Source organism: Leuciscus leuciscus, assembly GCF_965113295.1.
Source record: "Leuciscus leuciscus genome assembly, chromosome: 13".
NCBI lineage: Eukaryota > Metazoa > Chordata > Actinopteri > Cypriniformes > Leuciscidae > Leuciscus > Leuciscus leuciscus.
In genome coordinates, this window is record NC_138737.1 from 24,592,382 (window position 1) to 24,611,916 (window position 19,535).

At 35.0% G+C, this 19,535-nt stretch overlaps 1 protein-coding gene across 1 annotated transcript in view; it reads right to left on the reverse strand.

The window, feature by feature from the left end:
* Window positions 1-3,137: 3,137 nt before the first annotated feature.
* Window positions 3,138-19,535, reverse strand: part of slc12a5b (solute carrier family 12 member 5b) — a 71,854-nt gene continuing 55,456 nt past the window's right edge. The window contains exons 16-26 of the mRNA XM_082189414.1: window positions 18,320-18,424; window positions 18,010-18,178; window positions 17,724-17,919; window positions 16,121-16,290; window positions 14,266-14,397; window positions 14,076-14,183; window positions 11,759-11,884; window positions 11,176-11,363; window positions 9,102-9,116; window positions 8,800-8,933; window positions 3,138-8,669 (exon numbers count right to left, since the gene is read on the reverse strand). Coding sequence (XP_082045540.1) covers window positions 8,578-8,669; window positions 8,800-8,933; window positions 9,102-9,116; window positions 11,176-11,363; window positions 11,759-11,884; window positions 14,076-14,183; window positions 14,266-14,397; window positions 16,121-16,290; window positions 17,724-17,919; window positions 18,010-18,178; window positions 18,320-18,424 — 1,435 coding nt within the window. The 3' untranslated portion in view covers window positions 3,138-8,577. The remainder of the gene's footprint in view (window positions 8,670-8,799; window positions 8,934-9,101; window positions 9,117-11,175; window positions 11,364-11,758; window positions 11,885-14,075; window positions 14,184-14,265; window positions 14,398-16,120; window positions 16,291-17,723; window positions 17,920-18,009; window positions 18,179-18,319; window positions 18,425-19,535) is intronic.

Here is a 19,535-nt window from a genome sequence, read left to right on the forward strand (position 1 = left end):
TAACGCTGCTCCGAGGGTGTTTCGAATACAACAGCTGAGGGACTGACGGCACATTTGAAAAGGTTCTCACATCTGTCTATACGTTTTTCCCTCTTTTGGAAAGTCATTGAAAGGCTATCGTGGACTCTTTCTTTTTCTACTATGATGACTTCCGCTTCTGAGAAACCAGGAAATCTTAAAAGCATCCGTACATTTCAGCCTTGTTTTGACATTTAGCAGATGCCTAACAACTTAGATTGCTTTCAAGGTAAATCCTGCATTCTTTTTCTTTCTTAGAAATTAGTTAATGCATTCCCTGGGAATCGAACCCATGACCTTGGCTAATGCCAAGCTCCAGTGCTTACAGGAACACTCTGAAATTTAGACGAAAGAACTGCAAACACCACAACTGATAAAACTGAACAAAAGTATGTTTTTATTATAGCCGTGCTGCTAAATGTGTGAAACTGCACACACCTGCCTTTGCTAACAGTTTCAGGCAAACATATTAAATATGTTTTTATCTGGACTTTTTGTATTTGTCTCAACAACAACAAATGTCAACTGAACAAGCACATTGAGGTTACATTTGTTTAACACTTTGCATTCAGGCAGTATCTGTTTACACCGAGTGCAAATAGCCAACCCTGTTGGCAAAGGCTAGTATAGTTTCACTATCATTGATCAGATATTTTAACTTTAACACAAACAGCATACTTGTATTTACATTTTGTGTGAGTAACACCTATTACAATTACAGTAGATAGAACCCACAGGCCGTTATACAGTGATTTTACAGTCATTTACATTAAATTTGATTAAAAAAACTCTGCAGATACTCTGTATTCATTGCTTTTTTAAAGATTAAGTTTAAATAACTGTTGTCTTTATTAAAGATGAATTAGGCTGTCAAATTCATGTAAGAGAAGGTAGAGAAATTTCTCTTTAAATGTCATGAGAATGTGGATATTTGCAGCTGAATTGAACTTCCTAATGCTGCGGTATCTTTTATTATTCAACACACATACAAAACATATTTTGTGTGTTAGGATGTCCTTGAAAATGAGATGATGCATCTCAAGGGGTTTAATCAGAAAGAATACAATTTGTTATTTTATTTTAGTATAGTATAGGGGTGGTGGTGGCGCAATGGATAAGACACATGCCTTTGGTGTGAGAGACCCGGGTTCGAATCCACTGTGAGACACCAATGTGTCCCTGAGCAAGACACTTAACCCCTAGTTGCTCCAGAGGCGTGCGACCTCTGACATATATAGCAATTGTAAGTCGCTTTGGATAAAAGCGTCAGCTAAATGAGTAAATGTAAATGTTACTAATTTGTTATAAAATGCAACACTGTGACAGAAATGTGATGATAGTAGAAAGGGCCAGTTATTAGTTCAGTGTTATTTTCATGTTCTTGTATTTGACTATGAAACAGAATAAAGCAAATATTCAAAATTGAGGAAAAGACACCAAGTGACATTTCATTATTTATTTAGTTTAAGTTGAGGACAGTCCCTGTGTTATCCTGAATATTCTGATTTAAATATGTTTTAATAAAAACATAACATTTCTGTGAAGAAAATTCTCACTCAAGACTCCACATCACACTGTATATTAGAAGAAACGACCACTGATTTCTTTTTTCTCACAAATGAAAACACAATAAATAGTTGTAATAAACGACTTGAACTTTATTGCATTTTGTGCAGACAAGTCTATAAAATGGTCCAGAGAAACCATTATTCATAGAACATAGAAGCTTTTGACAAGATAAAACAATAATTTAAGATATAGTTTAAATATATTTTCATATAACACAATTGAGACACAATGTTCTATTTATTTTTAAAATATTAAACTTGCATGGACACACAAATTAAACAGCTAGGCTAAGATAACTATAATGTGTCATATATTTACAAAAGCAACTGCCACGGTTTAACCTCTCTTTTTCCAATAAAGTGATATGTCACAGAGTCATATACGTAAAGAAACAGAAACACTTCACCCTTTTCCCCGTTACAGTCACGCTCACAAACATGCACCGTTTTGACTCCTCGTGAGAACCGAAGCAGAAAACAGAAAACACATCACTAATCATGATCACTGTCTTTGGATCTACACTGACTACCATAAAAAATAACAAATAAATAAAAAAAAAGCATCAAACTGCCCTCCTATGGAGAAATTCGAAATGTCGGCTGTGTAGAAATGCTCTTGCACACACTGTTGGGAAAGTTTCAGAAGTATCAGAAGATGTACGGTGCCATTAGAAAATCAGAATCAGTGCTTACAAAATTGGAGGTGAGGTCTGGAGATTTTTCGGTTAAAACACCAACGTGCTGAAACGGGTATCAGGAGCACTGAATGAATGATGAAGAACTTCTCCTGCCAATCTAAAGTAACTGTGCAAAGCCCCTTCTGTCTGGTATATCCCAACATACAGGATATCTCTTCGCATTGATTAACTTTATCAAGTCTGGCTAAATAGCCCATTCTATATGAGTCAGCATTCTCAATATTGCATTTGAACACATTTTCACACACGCCGCTTCAGCAATCACTCGGAAATAATCATTAGCACCTTCTGAAACACCTGCAATTTCAAATTCAATTCGCTGGTTATCTTATAAGCCCTGTTAATCGACTAGTAAACTGCGTTATACCAGTATAGATTGCAACAGTGCCCGTCCACTTTTTCAGCGGCGTTGGTTCCGGAAGTATTTTTTTCCCCCATTCATTTCTCCCATAGGGATTTCAAAAAAGTCGTAATTAAAGCGTTATGAGCCACGAACCAAGCCAACAAGCTATGAGGTGAATCATAACAGTACAAACTTTGATTTGAAGCAAAAAAGTATTTGAAAAATGGACAAAAAACAAGAATGTGCACTTAAACAGTGAGGGAAAGAACTACGATCCCATGAAGCATTGCGAACAGCATAATCAAAGAGAAATGTAAAACTATGCGTTAAAAATTTAGATTTTTTAATATATACACATGTAAACACTATATTTTAAGTTTATTGAAATATGTGAATCTTTTTTGTGTAGTGAGAGGACTCGATTACGTCATTCGTCATTACTTAATCTCTGATTGGTGACATTTTCAGCACAGGATCATGGGTAATGTAGTTTTTCACCACGAATTCCGCTGTTAACCCCTTCCTCATCACCCCCAATTTTGGCAAGTGCTGCATACATGAAATGCCCAAAATAAAAAGGTTACTGCTCATAAGTAATTCTGAATAGAAACATAACACACATACATTTAGAAAGCCAACCCTTGAGAGTTTATAGTTCAAGACTCAAAATTAACCAGACTGTTATTAATATTGAGATATATAAGCTCAAACATATTTTGAACTAAAATAATCCAGGATCACCAGTGATCCCTGACAGGTAAGGGGTTTTAAACACGATTATTTTTAAACTAAGTTGAAATAAAGTGGGCTGATGGCTTCAACAGAAATACATGCTATCAATTATCAACCTCGTAGCTCACAGAAAGACTGTCTTTAAAGGTTTATCATTAAAAATCTATTTCCCTATGGAGAAAATGAATGGAGTTTTTACTTCTGGAACTAGACTGTTGCAATCAATACCATTGTTGCAGGTTAGTTACACGTCAACATTGCATAAAAAAACATCATGATTCTTCTATATGCATTCTAAGGGCACATTCACACAGAGCGCTATTTTTCAATGTAAACACGTACTAGACAAACGTCTTGAACCATTGCGCTCGTGTCTCACGTGTTGCGTCTTGCGCATGAAACGGCACTCTAATAATCATCTCTAGACCTTGCACTTTTTTGTTCTACTGACCGGCGTCTTGCGTTTTTAAGAAAGAACTCTAAGGGGCCATTCAAACACAACGAGTTTTTCCATTTCATACCTCTACTTTTCCATTGTTTTTCAATGTAAAGACGTGCTAGACGGATGTGTTTGACCGTTGCGCTCATGTCGTTTGCAGCATCTCTTGCATGACGCGGCGTTCTAAAAACTCGGCGCATAAGTTAAAACAAGTTCAACTTTTTCAAAAAACGCATCTCTAGAACTTGCGTCTTTTTTTTGCTCCACTGACCTATTTTTTGTGTTTTTAACAGCAAAAACGAGTTCTGTGTGAACCGGCCCTAAAGGTGTTTACTTCAGGTTCCCTTCAAAAGTGCTCCAAAGCGAGGACATGAAATAAGAATAAAAACACCAACAAATGAGATTGAATGTAGATATGTGAGAAATAAACATTAACTTTGAATTTTCACAGTGCTTATTTCTAGTTATGCTTTGGCCAATTTGGGGTGACTTTAGAGTTTACCGCCCCTTTCGTGGGAAGATAAGGAACGACATGCTATGCGACACAAAGTTTATGACACTTCTTTATGTCTTCAGCCTTGGGGAAGGATTAAACGAATCTGATAAAATGATATCGAAAAGCCCTTTGCATCGATGTGAATTCAATTCAGATAGTCTATACTCCATGATGAACGGGACTTCAGACATCTTTGTCATCCGCAGAGAAAAACCTCTGTTATCCGACAGCCAATATGGCTTAACCACGACATTGTCCCGGTATGTTTTTCTTTGCATGACTTTAAATAATGTGGAAAGTTCTCATAAAACTGCAAGTCACCCTGGCAGATACGGAAGCTCTGATTTCAATCTATAATACCTATACCACTATAAACAATTCAGTAGAAAGTCATTTTAGATCCTCAAAGAACTTACTAAACTGTAATTGCATAGGACTCCAAAGAAGCCAAACTCGTCTTGTGTTGTAAATTCTAACGTACGGTACAGCAATGCAAAAGTTGCTTCAGATAAGATTATCATTTTAGAACAGAAGCAATAAACTTGGAAGAATTACGATAGGTATAGCACTTATTACGTACTTTGCAATTTCTGTTTCGGATATTTAAAAAAAGATCAGTTGAGCATAACTAGAATACTGATAAAGAAAATGTACTTAGCTATAATTCAAATTCTTTTTGCAAACAAGTTAAAGATCACTTCTATGAACTTATAGACCACAATCTTTACACACTACCTTTCTACTACAAGTGTGAACTTTGACATGACAACATGAGGAAAGATGAGGTATGTTTGAATAGTATAAGGACAGACTGGCGGTGACATCGAGTCGTTTTGCCTGTCTTTGAGTTGTAACCCTGTAAAACATTTTTATTTTATGTCATTCAATTCTTTAACTAATTTGGGTGTCTGAATGTAAATACACTTTCGATTTAAATGCAAAAAACATCTATAAATATTGCATTTTTTTCTTTCGTTTTTTTCCCCCCCTCAGTCTTATGTTTTGGGGGAGCGCAATATATATTTACATTTTAATGAAGGTAGCAGCTGTCACGTTTCTGTTTGTATTTGGACTTCCTCTATGTTCATTGTGTTCACTCCTCCTTTATTAGTTCACCCCAAGCCTGTTTGTTACTATGGTTTCTGTCATTGAGTTCATTTGTCCCAGCTGTGTCTCATTTCCCTCATCTGCTCTGTGTATTTAAGCCCTGTATTTTGTCCTGTTCAGCGTCTGTCGTCGTTAATGTTAAGCTGGTTGTTCTGTCCTGGTTCTTAATCTCCCGAGCGTTTCTGTAAGTTTATTATTAATAAAGTCTGCTGCACAGAAATCCTGTTTCCTCGCTGTTGCAACCAGAAACCTAACAGCAGCAAACTCAGCACAATTTGATTTTAAAGTTTAAAACATACATTTAGTTATTTTCCTTTTTAGGTCTCACAGTTACACAAGACGATAGTTTACTAGTCTATTCAGTAATCGAATATATTTTTTTTCATCATTGCAATTTTACAAAAAAATAAAATAGTTCTTTAGATAAATGTTTTTAATATCTTCTATTACTACCACACATGAACTAAATAATGTGCTCGTGCTCGTGAATTGAACAGTACGCATCAGTCGCTCACAGATGCTGCTTAAATGTAGCAAATTAGTGTCGTCTTTACAAATGTAAAAATAAACGAAAATGTCAGACATTCATGACAAACATTAGACATGAGTTTAAAATACTATGCAGTTAAAATATGCTTTTGTTCACAAATTTGATTTGGGTGAAAATGGATGATTTCATTAGAATAAAACTGCATCTGGTTTACAAAGTAACTGGTAATGTCAGACACATGATACTGTATGTTATGATGCCGTGACCCAGCACTGTCCTTTTCTATATGAAAATGTTCGTTTTTTGATAAAAATGTTTTTCCTCTCATATGGCACGATTTATATTTTGTGATTTGGCAAGAGATGTACATATACCATGTTTTCCCATGATTACAATCAATCAAAAATTGCTGAATGAATAAATAATTTTCTTTGTAAATAAATATTTGAAATATAAATACTAATCCTTTTCTATTTACATTCCCTTAAGATATATGTAATTCTACTATTAAATGCGATTATTCAGGATTATATCTTTATGGAATATCTGAACTGTATATTTGTTTTCAATTCTGTTTAGACTCTCTCCACAGTATGTACACGTGTGTAACTGAGTAATATATAATTCATGTCTGCTGATGATAATTTTCCATTTCATGGATCAAGTGAACATTTTTGGGAAAGGAACATATCCATCAACCCTCCAATATTATAAAATCTACTCCAGTACAAACACACACATACACATACACGCACACACACATGGTCCAGCCCTCTCATATCGTACAGTATATGACTCTTAAAAGGCTGATGTAGTCAGAGGACATGCAGATGGTCAAGGGCAAAGCTGATAGTCATTGATCCAGTAGTGCTTACATTAAACACTGGCTCACATTAAACCCTGGTCAATTCTGTCCTTGGTGTAAAACCACACCTCGGACAATTACGTGGTACACTGGAAGACTTGTTTTCAACAAAGAAAGATTCCACTCTATTTACCCTATGATGAACAATAAAACAATGGAGTGATAGTAAAGGAACAAAAGCCTAAAGGGGCAATCACAATAGATTTTGAGATTCATTCACTTTCATTCATTTGCAAACAAACATGAAAGAATGATGATATGTGTATTTTCATCTTTTTTGGTAGTCTTTGAGCTGCCTATTCAAATAGCTATTCAATGTTTGACCAATAGAGGTTTTAAAGGGGCCATGACATGATAAATCAAATTTGCCTTGATCTTTGGACATGTAAGAGGTCTTTGTACCATTAAAAGATCCTGCAAATTTCATAGCTTAAAATGTCCTCCTCATTATACCAAATTTTATTTATTTATTTATTTAATTAAGCTCCAAAAACAGCTTGTTCTGATATTGGGATGTGTGATGTCACAGCTGTATTGAATCTGATAACAGCTGTATCACAAACCGTAAATAAATGACTTCATAACACTGTCTATAAATGACGGTTTCAAAACACTAACCTATGTGCAATAGCGAGTGGGAGTTAATACCGTTTCCTATGCAATGACGTTAGCCAATCATAACAGAGTGGTCGTTTACTGACAAGCTTTAAAGGAGCCGCCCCTTAAAAACTGATCATTTCAGACAGAGGGTAAATAATGAGGGTTAAAAAAAATAAAATAATTATATATATATATTTGTGCAAAAGTAACTTTATTAACATTATAAGTGAACCTTAAGGAACATATTAAAATAAAATATTTAAAAATCCATGTCATGAACCCTTTAAATGTAATATTGCCATTAAACCGTGGAGGAACATTTTAGTTTGGGAATCATCTACATAAACTACCATTCAAAAGTTTGGGGTTGGTAATTTATTTATTTTTTTTTACAGAAATTAATACTTTTATTCAGCAAGGACACATAAAATTGAACAAAAGTGACCTCTACATTGTTACAAAAATAAATGCTGTTATTTTGAACTATTCATCAAATAATCCTTTAAATCCTAAGGAGTACAGCTGTTTTCAACATCGATAATAATAATCAGCAAATCAGCATATTTCACTGTTTTGATCAAATAAATGAAGCCCTGGTGAGCATAAGAGACTTCTTTCAAAAACATTAAGAAACCTTATTGACCCCAAACTTCTGAATGGAAGTCTAATACAAGTTTAGATGAAAGACACACTTTAAAAGAAGCAGGATGGTTTGTAATGGTCACTGAAAACCTTTCATCATTTAAAATTGACAGTTTTTTTTAAGTCCACCCAAAATAAAGTTTTGCATGCTTAAAATCTAGTGTGACTGTCCCTTAAAAGTGTTTTGTAAAGACATACAATATTAAATAAAGTTTAGATGGATCAGAGTATTTGGTCGGGTGTCACTGGAGAACATGGGCTTTTGGAAATGAGTCAGAATATAGTAACAAAGACCAACTCAATAATTTACTGATCTGTGTGTGATGTACTCTGTTGACTTTATGAGGTGAGAATGAAGCCAATAAGAGGAAGATAGAGTGATTGATTGAAGGATAAAACTTAATAACGTGGAAGAAGTGACATCTACTAAGCTGGTGTCTTTTTAGACTATGTAGTGCAAAGTCATCTGATATGTGCTGGGGCGTTATTGCTCATGGTGTAGGTAGGGGTTACTGGGACATTTCGTTTATGCAGTGAAGGATGAGAGGTGAGGAATATTTGGTGGTTGAGCTGAGCCCCTCAAGAGTAGATGGTAATGACTTCACGTCCACCTCCACGCACGAGCAGGACTCTGTTGAGACCTTCAGTCAAGACCTCGAGGAACTCCATGTCTGTGTGTCTGAAGTCAAGCGGCAAACTTTGACATTTACACGAGAGCAGTCCCTGTCATACACAAGCAGGAAGTAACTTCACTGTAAGTCAGATAGACAGATGATTTTTTTTTCGAGGAAAAAAGGATACAGTTCTCTTCTCCGGTGCGGTTCCTCGGTGGTCCAGGCATGTTTAGCAGGACTAGTTTAGCTTCTTGCGACTTCTTCACAATGACCTCGTTGAGCCTCTGCGCGTGGTGCATGCGCCTGACATTCGACTGATTCCTGTATAAAACATCACATGAGAGCATTGCAAAGACTTTTTTTATGCATGTGAGGTTGATATGACTACATTTTTAGTATATTTCTGCTTATCAGAGAGATATGAAGCATACAAGAAATGTGAAGGAATCAAATGAAGTAGCATTAGTGTTATCTTGAAAGTGTACTCACAGGCTCTCCCATTCCCTGAGGCATGAGCAAAGGGAAATAACAGTGAACAACCCAGTGAACAGAGAAATACAGGAACACAGCACAAATTCAACCGCATTGAGAACGTAATTGAACAACCTCAATGACTTTTTTAACCGTAACTACAAAGGTAAGGATGCACATTGATATTCATCGGGCAATTATTGATCAAAAACCATCGGCATGTTGAGTGTTAACTTCAAAAGGTCAGGTGGAAGCATGTTGGAAGGTTCTTGTATGCGTTAGGTAAAAAACCATTGTATCGTGTCTCACTGATTTTATTTTTAGCATCAGGCGTCAAGAACGACAGTCTACCCATCACTGTTTTTGTAATCTGAAGTGACAAGAGCGAAGCAAATCAAACGCATGCAAATTCTCAAATAATGATGGAAGTGTTTGTGTTTCAAAGTAGAGTTTAACATATTGCTGCTGTTTATGGAAGCTTCCCAGCAAGCAAAAGCTGTCTCGGTTAACTATAGACCCAATATAGTCAGTAAACAACTTCTAGCCAAAATAACCTTGAATTCAGTTACATGTCGTTTTTTTTGCCAAAATAACTTTTATGTTCCATCATGTAAGCAAAGTCAACTGTGATTATAAGGTGTGAGGTCTATGTAACATCTTTTGAAAGCAAAATTGCTTGCTAGGTTGTTTCCGCCACAAAATAAAACAATTTAAAAGATAATTGCTACTTTTTATCTCACAATTGCGTGTTTACATCTGAATCGCAATTGCGAGAAATAAAGTCCGAATTGCGTGATATCCAGTTGCAATTGCGTGTTATAAAGTCAGCATTGCGAGATATAAACTCACAATTATTACTTTTTTTTTTCAAAAGACTGACTTTTATTTCTCAGAATTGGGAGTTTATATCTTACAATTCTGACTTTATAACTCGCAATTGCGAGTTTATCATGCAAATCTGACTTTTTTTTCTCGCAGTTGTGACTTTATAACACACAATTCTGAAAAATAAATAAAAAGTCAGAATTGTGAGATTAAAGGTCACAATTACCTTATTTATTTTTTATTCTGTGGAGGAAACAAGCTTCCATAGCTGTTTGCTGCAAATATGCAAGTAATTTTTTTAATATGTTATGTAATAAAACATATATTTATGAATATTTAATGTGAATATATATATTTGTATATATTTATATATTTTATTGTGAATATATATATATATATACACACACACACACACACACACACACACACACACACACACACACACACACACACACACACACACACACACACACACACACACACACACACACACACACACACACACACACACACATATATATATATACTTTAAATAAATTTGAATTATTAAAAATGTATTTGTTTATTTTAAATTATAAATATAATTCTAAATTAAATTATTTAAAAAACAAAGAACGCACACTATCCGTACTTGCAAAAAAGTATCAAAAATTCTTTATAGGCAACGTTTCGGTCTCATGACCTTCATCAGGCACATACAAACATTACAAACTCATTTAAAATAGTCACATGACCAATCAATGTAAGGATCCATTTGCATCCAATGAGGCTGTTTGCGCTCTAAATTAAATTATTTAAAATTATACTATTTATTATTATTAATATTTTTCTTTCATTGTGTCTTTTATTGTAATCTTGTTATGCATCCAACTAACAGGATCAATGAATTACATTATTAAATGTTAGTGACCTTGAAAACAGCCTTTGTAACTCTTTGTGGAGGTGTAAACTGAGTTTTGTCAAATTAAAGTGTCAAAACAATGATCTGTTGTTCCATAGACACATGTTCCAAAAGAAAAATATCTTAAGTAGCATGGGTCTATAGTTTTTATTATTATTACTGAAATCAGAGAAGACCCCAAATCCTAAATCTCTATGTAAAAATCTGACTAACATCTCACTCTAGTGAGTTCTAGTAACTAATATAATTGTACAATGATTGACTAAATATTTCCTTTTTTATTTAAAACTCAATAAAACGTTTTGATTGATTTATTACAGCTGACACAATATAAACTTAGTAGAGACCGTCATTCTCTTGACTCACGGTTTCATGTTGAACATATCCTTTATGCTTTCAGGGTTGGCCACTGCTGGGTTTTTGGTCTTCTCTGTTTCGTCCGTCCAGGTCATCTGCACCTCCTCTCCGGGGCTCATGGCCGTGGGAGTGGGAGCGGTAGGGGAGGTGGGGCTAGTGGGGGTGGGGGTGGCATTTTTGCCCTGAATGAGTTGAACCTGTCGAGGACGGGAGAGACGGACAGACTAAGAGAAAGGTAAAAAGAGTGAGAGGGTAGACAGGGATAAAACAAAAAGTAAGAAGTGAAAATTTGTCGCTTTTCCGGTAACCTTTTTTTCAGAAGGGTAAAGAAAAAAGAGAGAGGGGGCGAGAGATGCACTGCCAGGGTGTTAACAGAAGAGAACGATTTTCTAGTAGATAATGACTGAGAGAAGAGAGAGAATGGCAAAAATAGAAAGTGATGAAGAGATGCTATCTTCATGGCTGATAGGTCCGTGTTATCATCTAATCGGCCTGAAGGAAAGGTGTGATTAGCTCAACTGGAAAACAAGCACAAAGTCACACACACTTGATGGATAAATGCACAGAGACAAAACTGAGAGACAGCAGCTACCTCCTCCTCGGGTTTCTCTTCGCCACCTCCTGTCACGGACTCCTCAGCGATGCTCCTCTGGGGGTGCAGGTTTGAAGGGTTCTTTCGCCGTATGGAGCCACGGGACACATCTGTGATGCTCTGAATCTGAGGAGACAACAGCGCTGTTAGACGGATTCAAACGGCTAAATATTGATGTCTTTTAGAAGAAACCTTGTGAAAATTGTAAAACTGTATTGAATGTGCACTTGTAGTGTAGCCTACTTCAATTCTTAAAAGTGTATTTTTACTTGCAGATATTATATTAATGAAATAAAGAGAGTACATTTTTAGTACTATGTTTTGTAACACTTTATTTTACAGTGTCATTATTATACGTTACATGTAGTTAGTAATAACTATAAATTCTGCGTTACATGCAACTAACCCTAAACCAAAACCTAATCCTAATCTAACCCTATAGTAAGTACATGTAGTTAATTATTATTATTACTCTGTACTTGGGTGTATAATTACACTGTAACGCAGACATCTTAAAATAAAGTGTAACCCTATGTTTTAACACAGTTACACTTTTAAAAAGTGCAATAATGTAATTAAATGTCAAATGCAATAATGCCAAATTAAAAGTTTTACTTTAAAGTACATTTTAAATCATTGTTTTAATAATCTTTTGTCATGCTTTAAAGTACACTTATTGTGATGTGTAAAGAAGCAAAAAATGTAACTGTAGACCCTAAAAAAGTGTCCAGTCCATTCAGGACTTCTACTAGCCAAAAAAAAAAAAAAAAGAAAAAAAAAAAAGAAAAAAAGAACAAATTAACCAGATTTACTACGTCACAGCTTATATATATATACAGTACACTACCGTTCAAAAGTTTGGGGTCAGTAAGATTTTTAATGTTTTTAAAAGAAGTATCTTCTGCTCACCAAGGCTGCATTTATTTGATAAAAAAAAACAAAAAAAAACAGTAATATTGTGAAATATTATGACAATTTAAAATGACTGTTTTCTATTTTAATATATTTTCTATTTTACTATATTTTAAACTGTAATTTATTCCTGTGATCAAAGCTGAATTTTCAGCATCATTACTCCAGTCTTCAGTGTCACATGATCCTTCAGAAATCATTCTAATATGATGATTTGATGCTCAAGAAACATTCATTATTATTATCAATGTTGAAAACAGTTCTTTGATGAATAGAAAGTTCAAAAGAACAGCAGCATTTATTTAAAATAGAATATTTTCTAACATTATAAATGTCTTTACTGTAACTTTTGATCAGTTTAACTCATCCTTGATGAATAAAAGTATTGATTTATTTTATTTATTTCCCCCCAAAATAAAATTCAAATTCTTACTGACCCCAAACTTTTGAACGGTAGTGTTTAATGTTCCAAAAGCTTTAGATTTCAGATAAATGCTGTTCTTTTGAACTTTCTATTCATCAAATAATTTTGAAAAAAATTTGTACACAACTGTTTTCAACATTGATAATAATAATGAATGTTTCTTGAGCATCAAATCATCATATTATAATGATTTCTGAAGGATCATGTGACACTGAAGACTGGAGTAATGATGCTGAAAATTCTGCTTTAATCACAGGAATAAATTACACTTTACTATATATTCACATAGAAAACAGCTGTTTTAAATTGGAATAATATTTCACAATATTACTGTTTTTGTTTGTATTTCTAATCAAATAAATGCAGCCTTGGTGAGTAGAAGATACTTCTTTTAAAAACATTAAAAATCTTACTGACCCCAAACTTTTGAACGGTAGTGTATATATATAAATATAAATATATAAATAAAATTTGGATTTCATACATTCAGTTCTTATTCAAACAAAATCCTGTCATCCAGCGTTTCTTTCTTCATTCATTCTGATCCTTTTCACCAAAAATGTGTTTTAGGTGGACAGATCAATAAAGTACAATACACAAACTTGCCCAGCAAAAGTGAGTAAACATAGTAACACGCCAAATTGGCTAGTGATTTGACAGCCTTACCTGCCACAGTTGATTTTCAACCGCGGGTCGGCGGGGGTTAATTTCAAACCCTGTGTGTGTGTATATATACTGTATATATATATATATATATATGTATGTATGTGTGTGTGTGTGTGTGTGTGTGTGTGTGTGTGTGTGTGTGTAGTACTCTGAAGCTCAGCTAATTGCATTTTTTATATCAATTTAAACTTTAACATTTTCATTTAATTGCAAGTATGCTAAAGTTTATGCTAAATTGCAAGTATGCTATATTTTTAAAGTATGCTAAAGTGTACTTCTTTTTCACAAGGGAAGAATTTGCTTTGACTTGGATACCTCTCTCTCACGCTCGTTCTTGGTAAGATGCATCTCCTTGAGGATTTGCGATCGCTGCTCCATCACCAGGGTCTTTTCGTAAGTGTAGGCAGAAATGTCGCTGTCATGCTTGAATTAAATGAAAGAAAAGGTTAGAATGATGGTTTCCAGTATAAACTCTGTGTGTGAAGGAAGCGTGCTTGTTCCTCACCATTTCAACCACCTCAACCTCAGCATCAAAGCGCAGGTGATAGAGGAATGTCATCAGGTCTTTCTTCATCTGAATGCTGTTGTCGTCCATCTGAGCCACAGTGAAGATACGCATCTTGCACTTCCTCCACACCTACAGTTGAACCACAGTTATTGTCCAGGGCTGTGTCTATCAAAAACATTTTGAGCTAAGTTGATCGTAGAGACCATTGGTGCTAATGGTTTTACGATTTACTTAGGCTTACAACGCTTTTGACAAACGCTGCCCACTATAGCAATCGAGTCAGTATTTCTCATTCCAAGACATGAACTGAATGTGTTCTCAGTTTCAATCCCTAGTGAGTGGCCTCATAGGCAGCAATTGATTTAACATACTGAAATGAAACCTTACTCCTTTAAATCTCAGCCACTCCACATAAATATAGCACATGATGAGAGACTTGACACAATTCACAGTGATTTCTATAGTGTTTGACATTGACATATTAAGCTAACAGTTAGAAACTTTGACAAGCACAGCAAATATTGGGTGAAATAGTTTGTCTATTTTAATAACTCTGCCCTAATTTCAATTTTGATATTTTTGTTACATATTATGTATAATATTATGTTATTTTAAAATTGTAATAATATTTCACAAAATCCTGTTTTTACTGTATTTTTGATCGAATAAATACAAGAGACTTCTTTTAAAAACATAAAAAAATCTTACAGATCCCAAACTTTTGAATGGTAGTGTATACATTTAGACTGATATTTTTGCAGTATACAATTTACACTCATGTAAATATCAACTGCCATTAAAAACTGTAATTGTGCTTGTCGAATGGCATTGTGGGATTGCTGTCGGTGTGAAGGATGCAATGTAATGCTGCTTTAGATTCTATCCAACAGATCTTAAAGGGGACCTATTACGTCCCCTTTTACAATATGTAATATACGTCTCTGGTGTCCTCAGAATATGTTTGTGAAGTTTCAGCTCAAAATACCCCACAGATCATTCATTATAGCATGTCCAATTTGCCCCTATTTGGGTGTGAGTAAAAACACGCCGTCCTGTGTGTACCTTTAAATGCAAATATTCTGCTGTTCCCCGCCCCCTTTCCAGAAGAGGGCGGAGCCTTTACAGCTCCTGCTTCGAATACTCCAGCAACAACAAAATTGGAGAATCTCACACAGCCAAAATGTCAGAAATTGTCAATAGCGGTGTTCAGCCTTACAGTATTTGTTCGAACCGGAGTCGGACAGAAATGGAGAGACTCAGGAAGAAGTTTAGAATGATGAATTTATGTAGTTGTTGTGAAGTTAACTAGTTGTTGTAAATTGTTGTTCAGGCGCTCATGTGGGAACTTTAGTAGGATGTTGGTATCGACCCATCTTTCAGAATTAACTTTTGTGCAAATCCAGCGCAGCCTTGCTTTCATTCCTGTTAAAAATCTAAGATGGCGCTGCTTTAAATAAGGTCTATAGGGCAGATCGACGTCACCAGTCATAGGCTTGCACCTATTTATGAGGATTATGTGGAGTGGGTGGATTTTTACAATTACAGGCTGGTTGTTTACACACACTGTGGACACGTATCAGTGTTCAAACACCATGCAAAAGTGAATTTTGCATAATAGGTCCCCTTTAAATGCAGCATACTGTAATTGCTGCCTTCAATTTTGAAAAGCCTTGGAGTTGGTTGCACGCCTCGGATGCCTAAAATGCTGTTTAGGTAAGCAGAGTTTAGACCAGAGCTGTACGGTTCTTGTCCACAATCAAGCTACTATTATCTACAAACAATAATAAAACATTTGTTCCATCATTGTTCTGAACACTCTGCCAAAATGATCTATGTATGTGTGTTTGTGTACCTTGTGCTGGCGCAGAAGAAAGGGAAGGAGCATGAGCATGCCTCCGTCATGGACAATCCACCACACGTCAATGTAGCCCTCGGTGAAACGCTCTCCGTTTGACGGATATGCAGAGATGTTCTTCGGCACCAGCAAGGCCAACTGAGCAGCGGTGGTCTCCCTAACAACCTCTGTGGGGACAAAATAGTCAATATAGTCAACACACACTTTTTTGTGTGGTCATACATATGGCTGCACACAAAAAAAAAAATGCGATGAAAAATGCGATTAAAAGAAATTCCAGGTTTGCTGTTCTTATTTGTAAGGCAGCACAATTTGACCAAAATTTCATGATCTTATATCTATATAATAATTCTATAATAATAATTGTTGTTATTACAATTACTAAATCAAATATAAAAACTACAATCAAAACAAATGAGAAATATTACTATCGTATTATTACTATCGTGATATTTCACTGTAAAATAAAAAGAATGAGTATTGAGTAAATACAAAAATAATATAATCATTTTATTTTACATTACAACTGCAGAATTACAGTTCTAATTTTTATAGCTGTTCACTAACATTAAATCGTTGAACTTTTATGTTGACTGAAAACCACAGAGAGCGATGAAAGCTTCTCTTTTGTTGATAAGCGCTTCTCATTGCAAGTATGGGAAGATGTTTGGCGTATGTTGCATTCAGAAATGCATATTAAAGTGACCCAAACTCAGAGTAGACGCAGAGATGGATTTTTTGTGGAGCAGCATTTACTGCAAACCGAGCCGCTCTGAGCCACTGCAAATAGCGGCAGATAAGGAAATACTCACCTGTAAGAACATAGTACATTGAAAAAAAATGGTAATATCTAAATTACCTGGTTAAATTACTACCTCAAAAAATATTATTTGGCATCACTGAATCAACCTAAATACATTATTTTATAGCAAAAAAATAAGTATATATCTGACCTTAAATGTTTTTAATTCATGAACGTTTTGTAATACAGACCTAATGTTGGCCTCTTTTTAAAGAAACTCTTTTCCTCAGAAGTTAAAGTTCACCGTCCCATTGAGGCTGCTCTCTCTTCTGTTTGCTTCGGGTTACTGTTCGTGTGGAAAGGACTGGAGACATCCAGTTTGACCGGAGGACCTTTCTCCGAATGAGCAGCCGAAGGGGCCATTTTACCCATGTATGCGTGATTTGTTTGTATGTGTTTGTTTAGATCAGTTATGTGTTCGTGATTTAGTTCAATAAAAAAATATGTGCACATTCATGTGAGTTTGATTCTGGTCCCTGCTTCTAAATCAACGGCACTTTAACAGTGCGATCACAGCTACATGCTAAGAAAAAAAAAAAATGTCTGTGGTCACGAAAAATCTCCTTTCTGAGAATTGATAGACGATCAATACCTGGACGTTCGCTGGACGATCAGATTAATTAATTGTGATATTAATTCAGCTATATCAAGTTAATTCTATTAACTGATAAATTATAACAAGTTATTCATATTTCCCTTTTGAGCTAATTTGCAACACCACAGTGTCCAAACCAACACTGGTTTGGACACTGGACGCCACCACATACATGAAAATCCATGTCTAGACTTTTGTCTTACCAATGAAGTTCCTGCAACGGTAGTGCTCCTCAGCTTGTTTCCAGTTCTTTGGGAAGCTGACCAGAACCGCATTGTGGCGGAGGCCACCTAGACCTCCAGCTTGGATCAGATGTGAGGTGGCGTCCCGCAGGTTAGAGGAGATCACTACCTGACTGAATCCCTTCACCTTCTCAATCTCCATCAGCTTCCTTAGGGACTGAGACAGATGGAGGTTATTATATTAGTGCCATGTACGAATGGCTCATTGCCTCGTGTGTGGCTTCAGAAGCCGTGTGTGATTGCGTACTTGGTCTGCTTTCTGTGCCTGTGGTTGGTTGTTTAAGTAAGTGCCCTCCACACACGCTCCTACGATGGTCAAGCCTTTGCCTGCTTTCAGCTGATTGGTCAGCGACAACAGTCGAGGTTGCTCCACGTTCTGCTCTCCATCCAAACCCATAAGAACAAGAATCTGGGGCCTGGAATATTGATAACATTTTGAATTTTGATGAACATTTTAATTCATTCTCAATATTTTGGAAGAATTTGACATGTGATATAATGCATGCCATATACTGAATTTGTTGTGTTCACAGGCATATTACTGATCCACAACTAACCTCCAGTTTTTAGTGTGAGGAGGACCTTGCTCCAGTCTCATCAGAGCATAGCGGGCGGCACTCAGAGATATGCCACGTATCCCATCGCCCCACTCTTTCTCTGCCCTACAAAGACGGAACACACAGTCAATATAGGCAATTTAGCGCTTTACAATTTAACCAAATTTAGCCAAAAACAAGGTGGGATTTAGTGTTGGAACTTGAACATTATATTGTGTTCTATTGATCAATTCCAAATATTAAATTTTTAATACAAGCACGCCATTTGATAAAAATGTTTTGTGTGGATCAGGGGCTTCAAACTAGGGACCTAATTTATAACTTTATAAATTGAGATATCACATATATTTAACACAACAATTTGATAATTTTTTTATATTTAGCTTTTTCTGAGATTACTACAATATACTGACATCAATTCTTAAAAAGAAATAAATTAAGGTGGATACATTTAATATTATTAATACATTTTGCTGTCAAATTACTGTATTGTTAGTTTAGGGGTCAATATGTTTTTTTGTTTTTTTTAAGAAATCAATTTTATTCAGCAAGGGAGACATTAAATTTATCTAAAGTGACAGTAAAGCCATTTATAATGTTACAAATTTCAAATAAATGCTTTTTTTTTACACTTTCTATTTATCAATTCATCCTAAAATAAATATTTTCACAAATATATTAAGCTGCTTTCAACATTGATAATAATAAGAAATGTTTCTTGAGCATCAAATCAGCATATTAGAATAATGTGACACCAAAGACTGGAGTAATGATACTGAAAATTTAGCTTTGCTATCATATGATTAAATTACATTTTAAATATATTAAAACAGAAAACAGTAATAATCGCAATATTATTTCACAACATTACTGTTTTACAGTATTTAACATAAGCATTAGTTTATAAAAACAATAATAAATCTTACCAACACCAAACTTATAAACGTTAGTGTAAATACTAGATCATATTTTAATAATTCACTTTGGCTTTAGTAAATTATAACGGACAATCTAAAATCAAATATCTGAATTCTGGAAACATGTTATCCTTATAATACCATGCTTAATATTTATCTCAAACTGTACTAAAGGGTATTTTTACAATACATGAAAATAAAATTCAAACATTACATGGTAGAACTGATCTTATTTGGAAGGCCAAAGGTTAGAAACACCTGGATTAGGTAAAAATCATTAATCCGTGTCTTCCACTAAT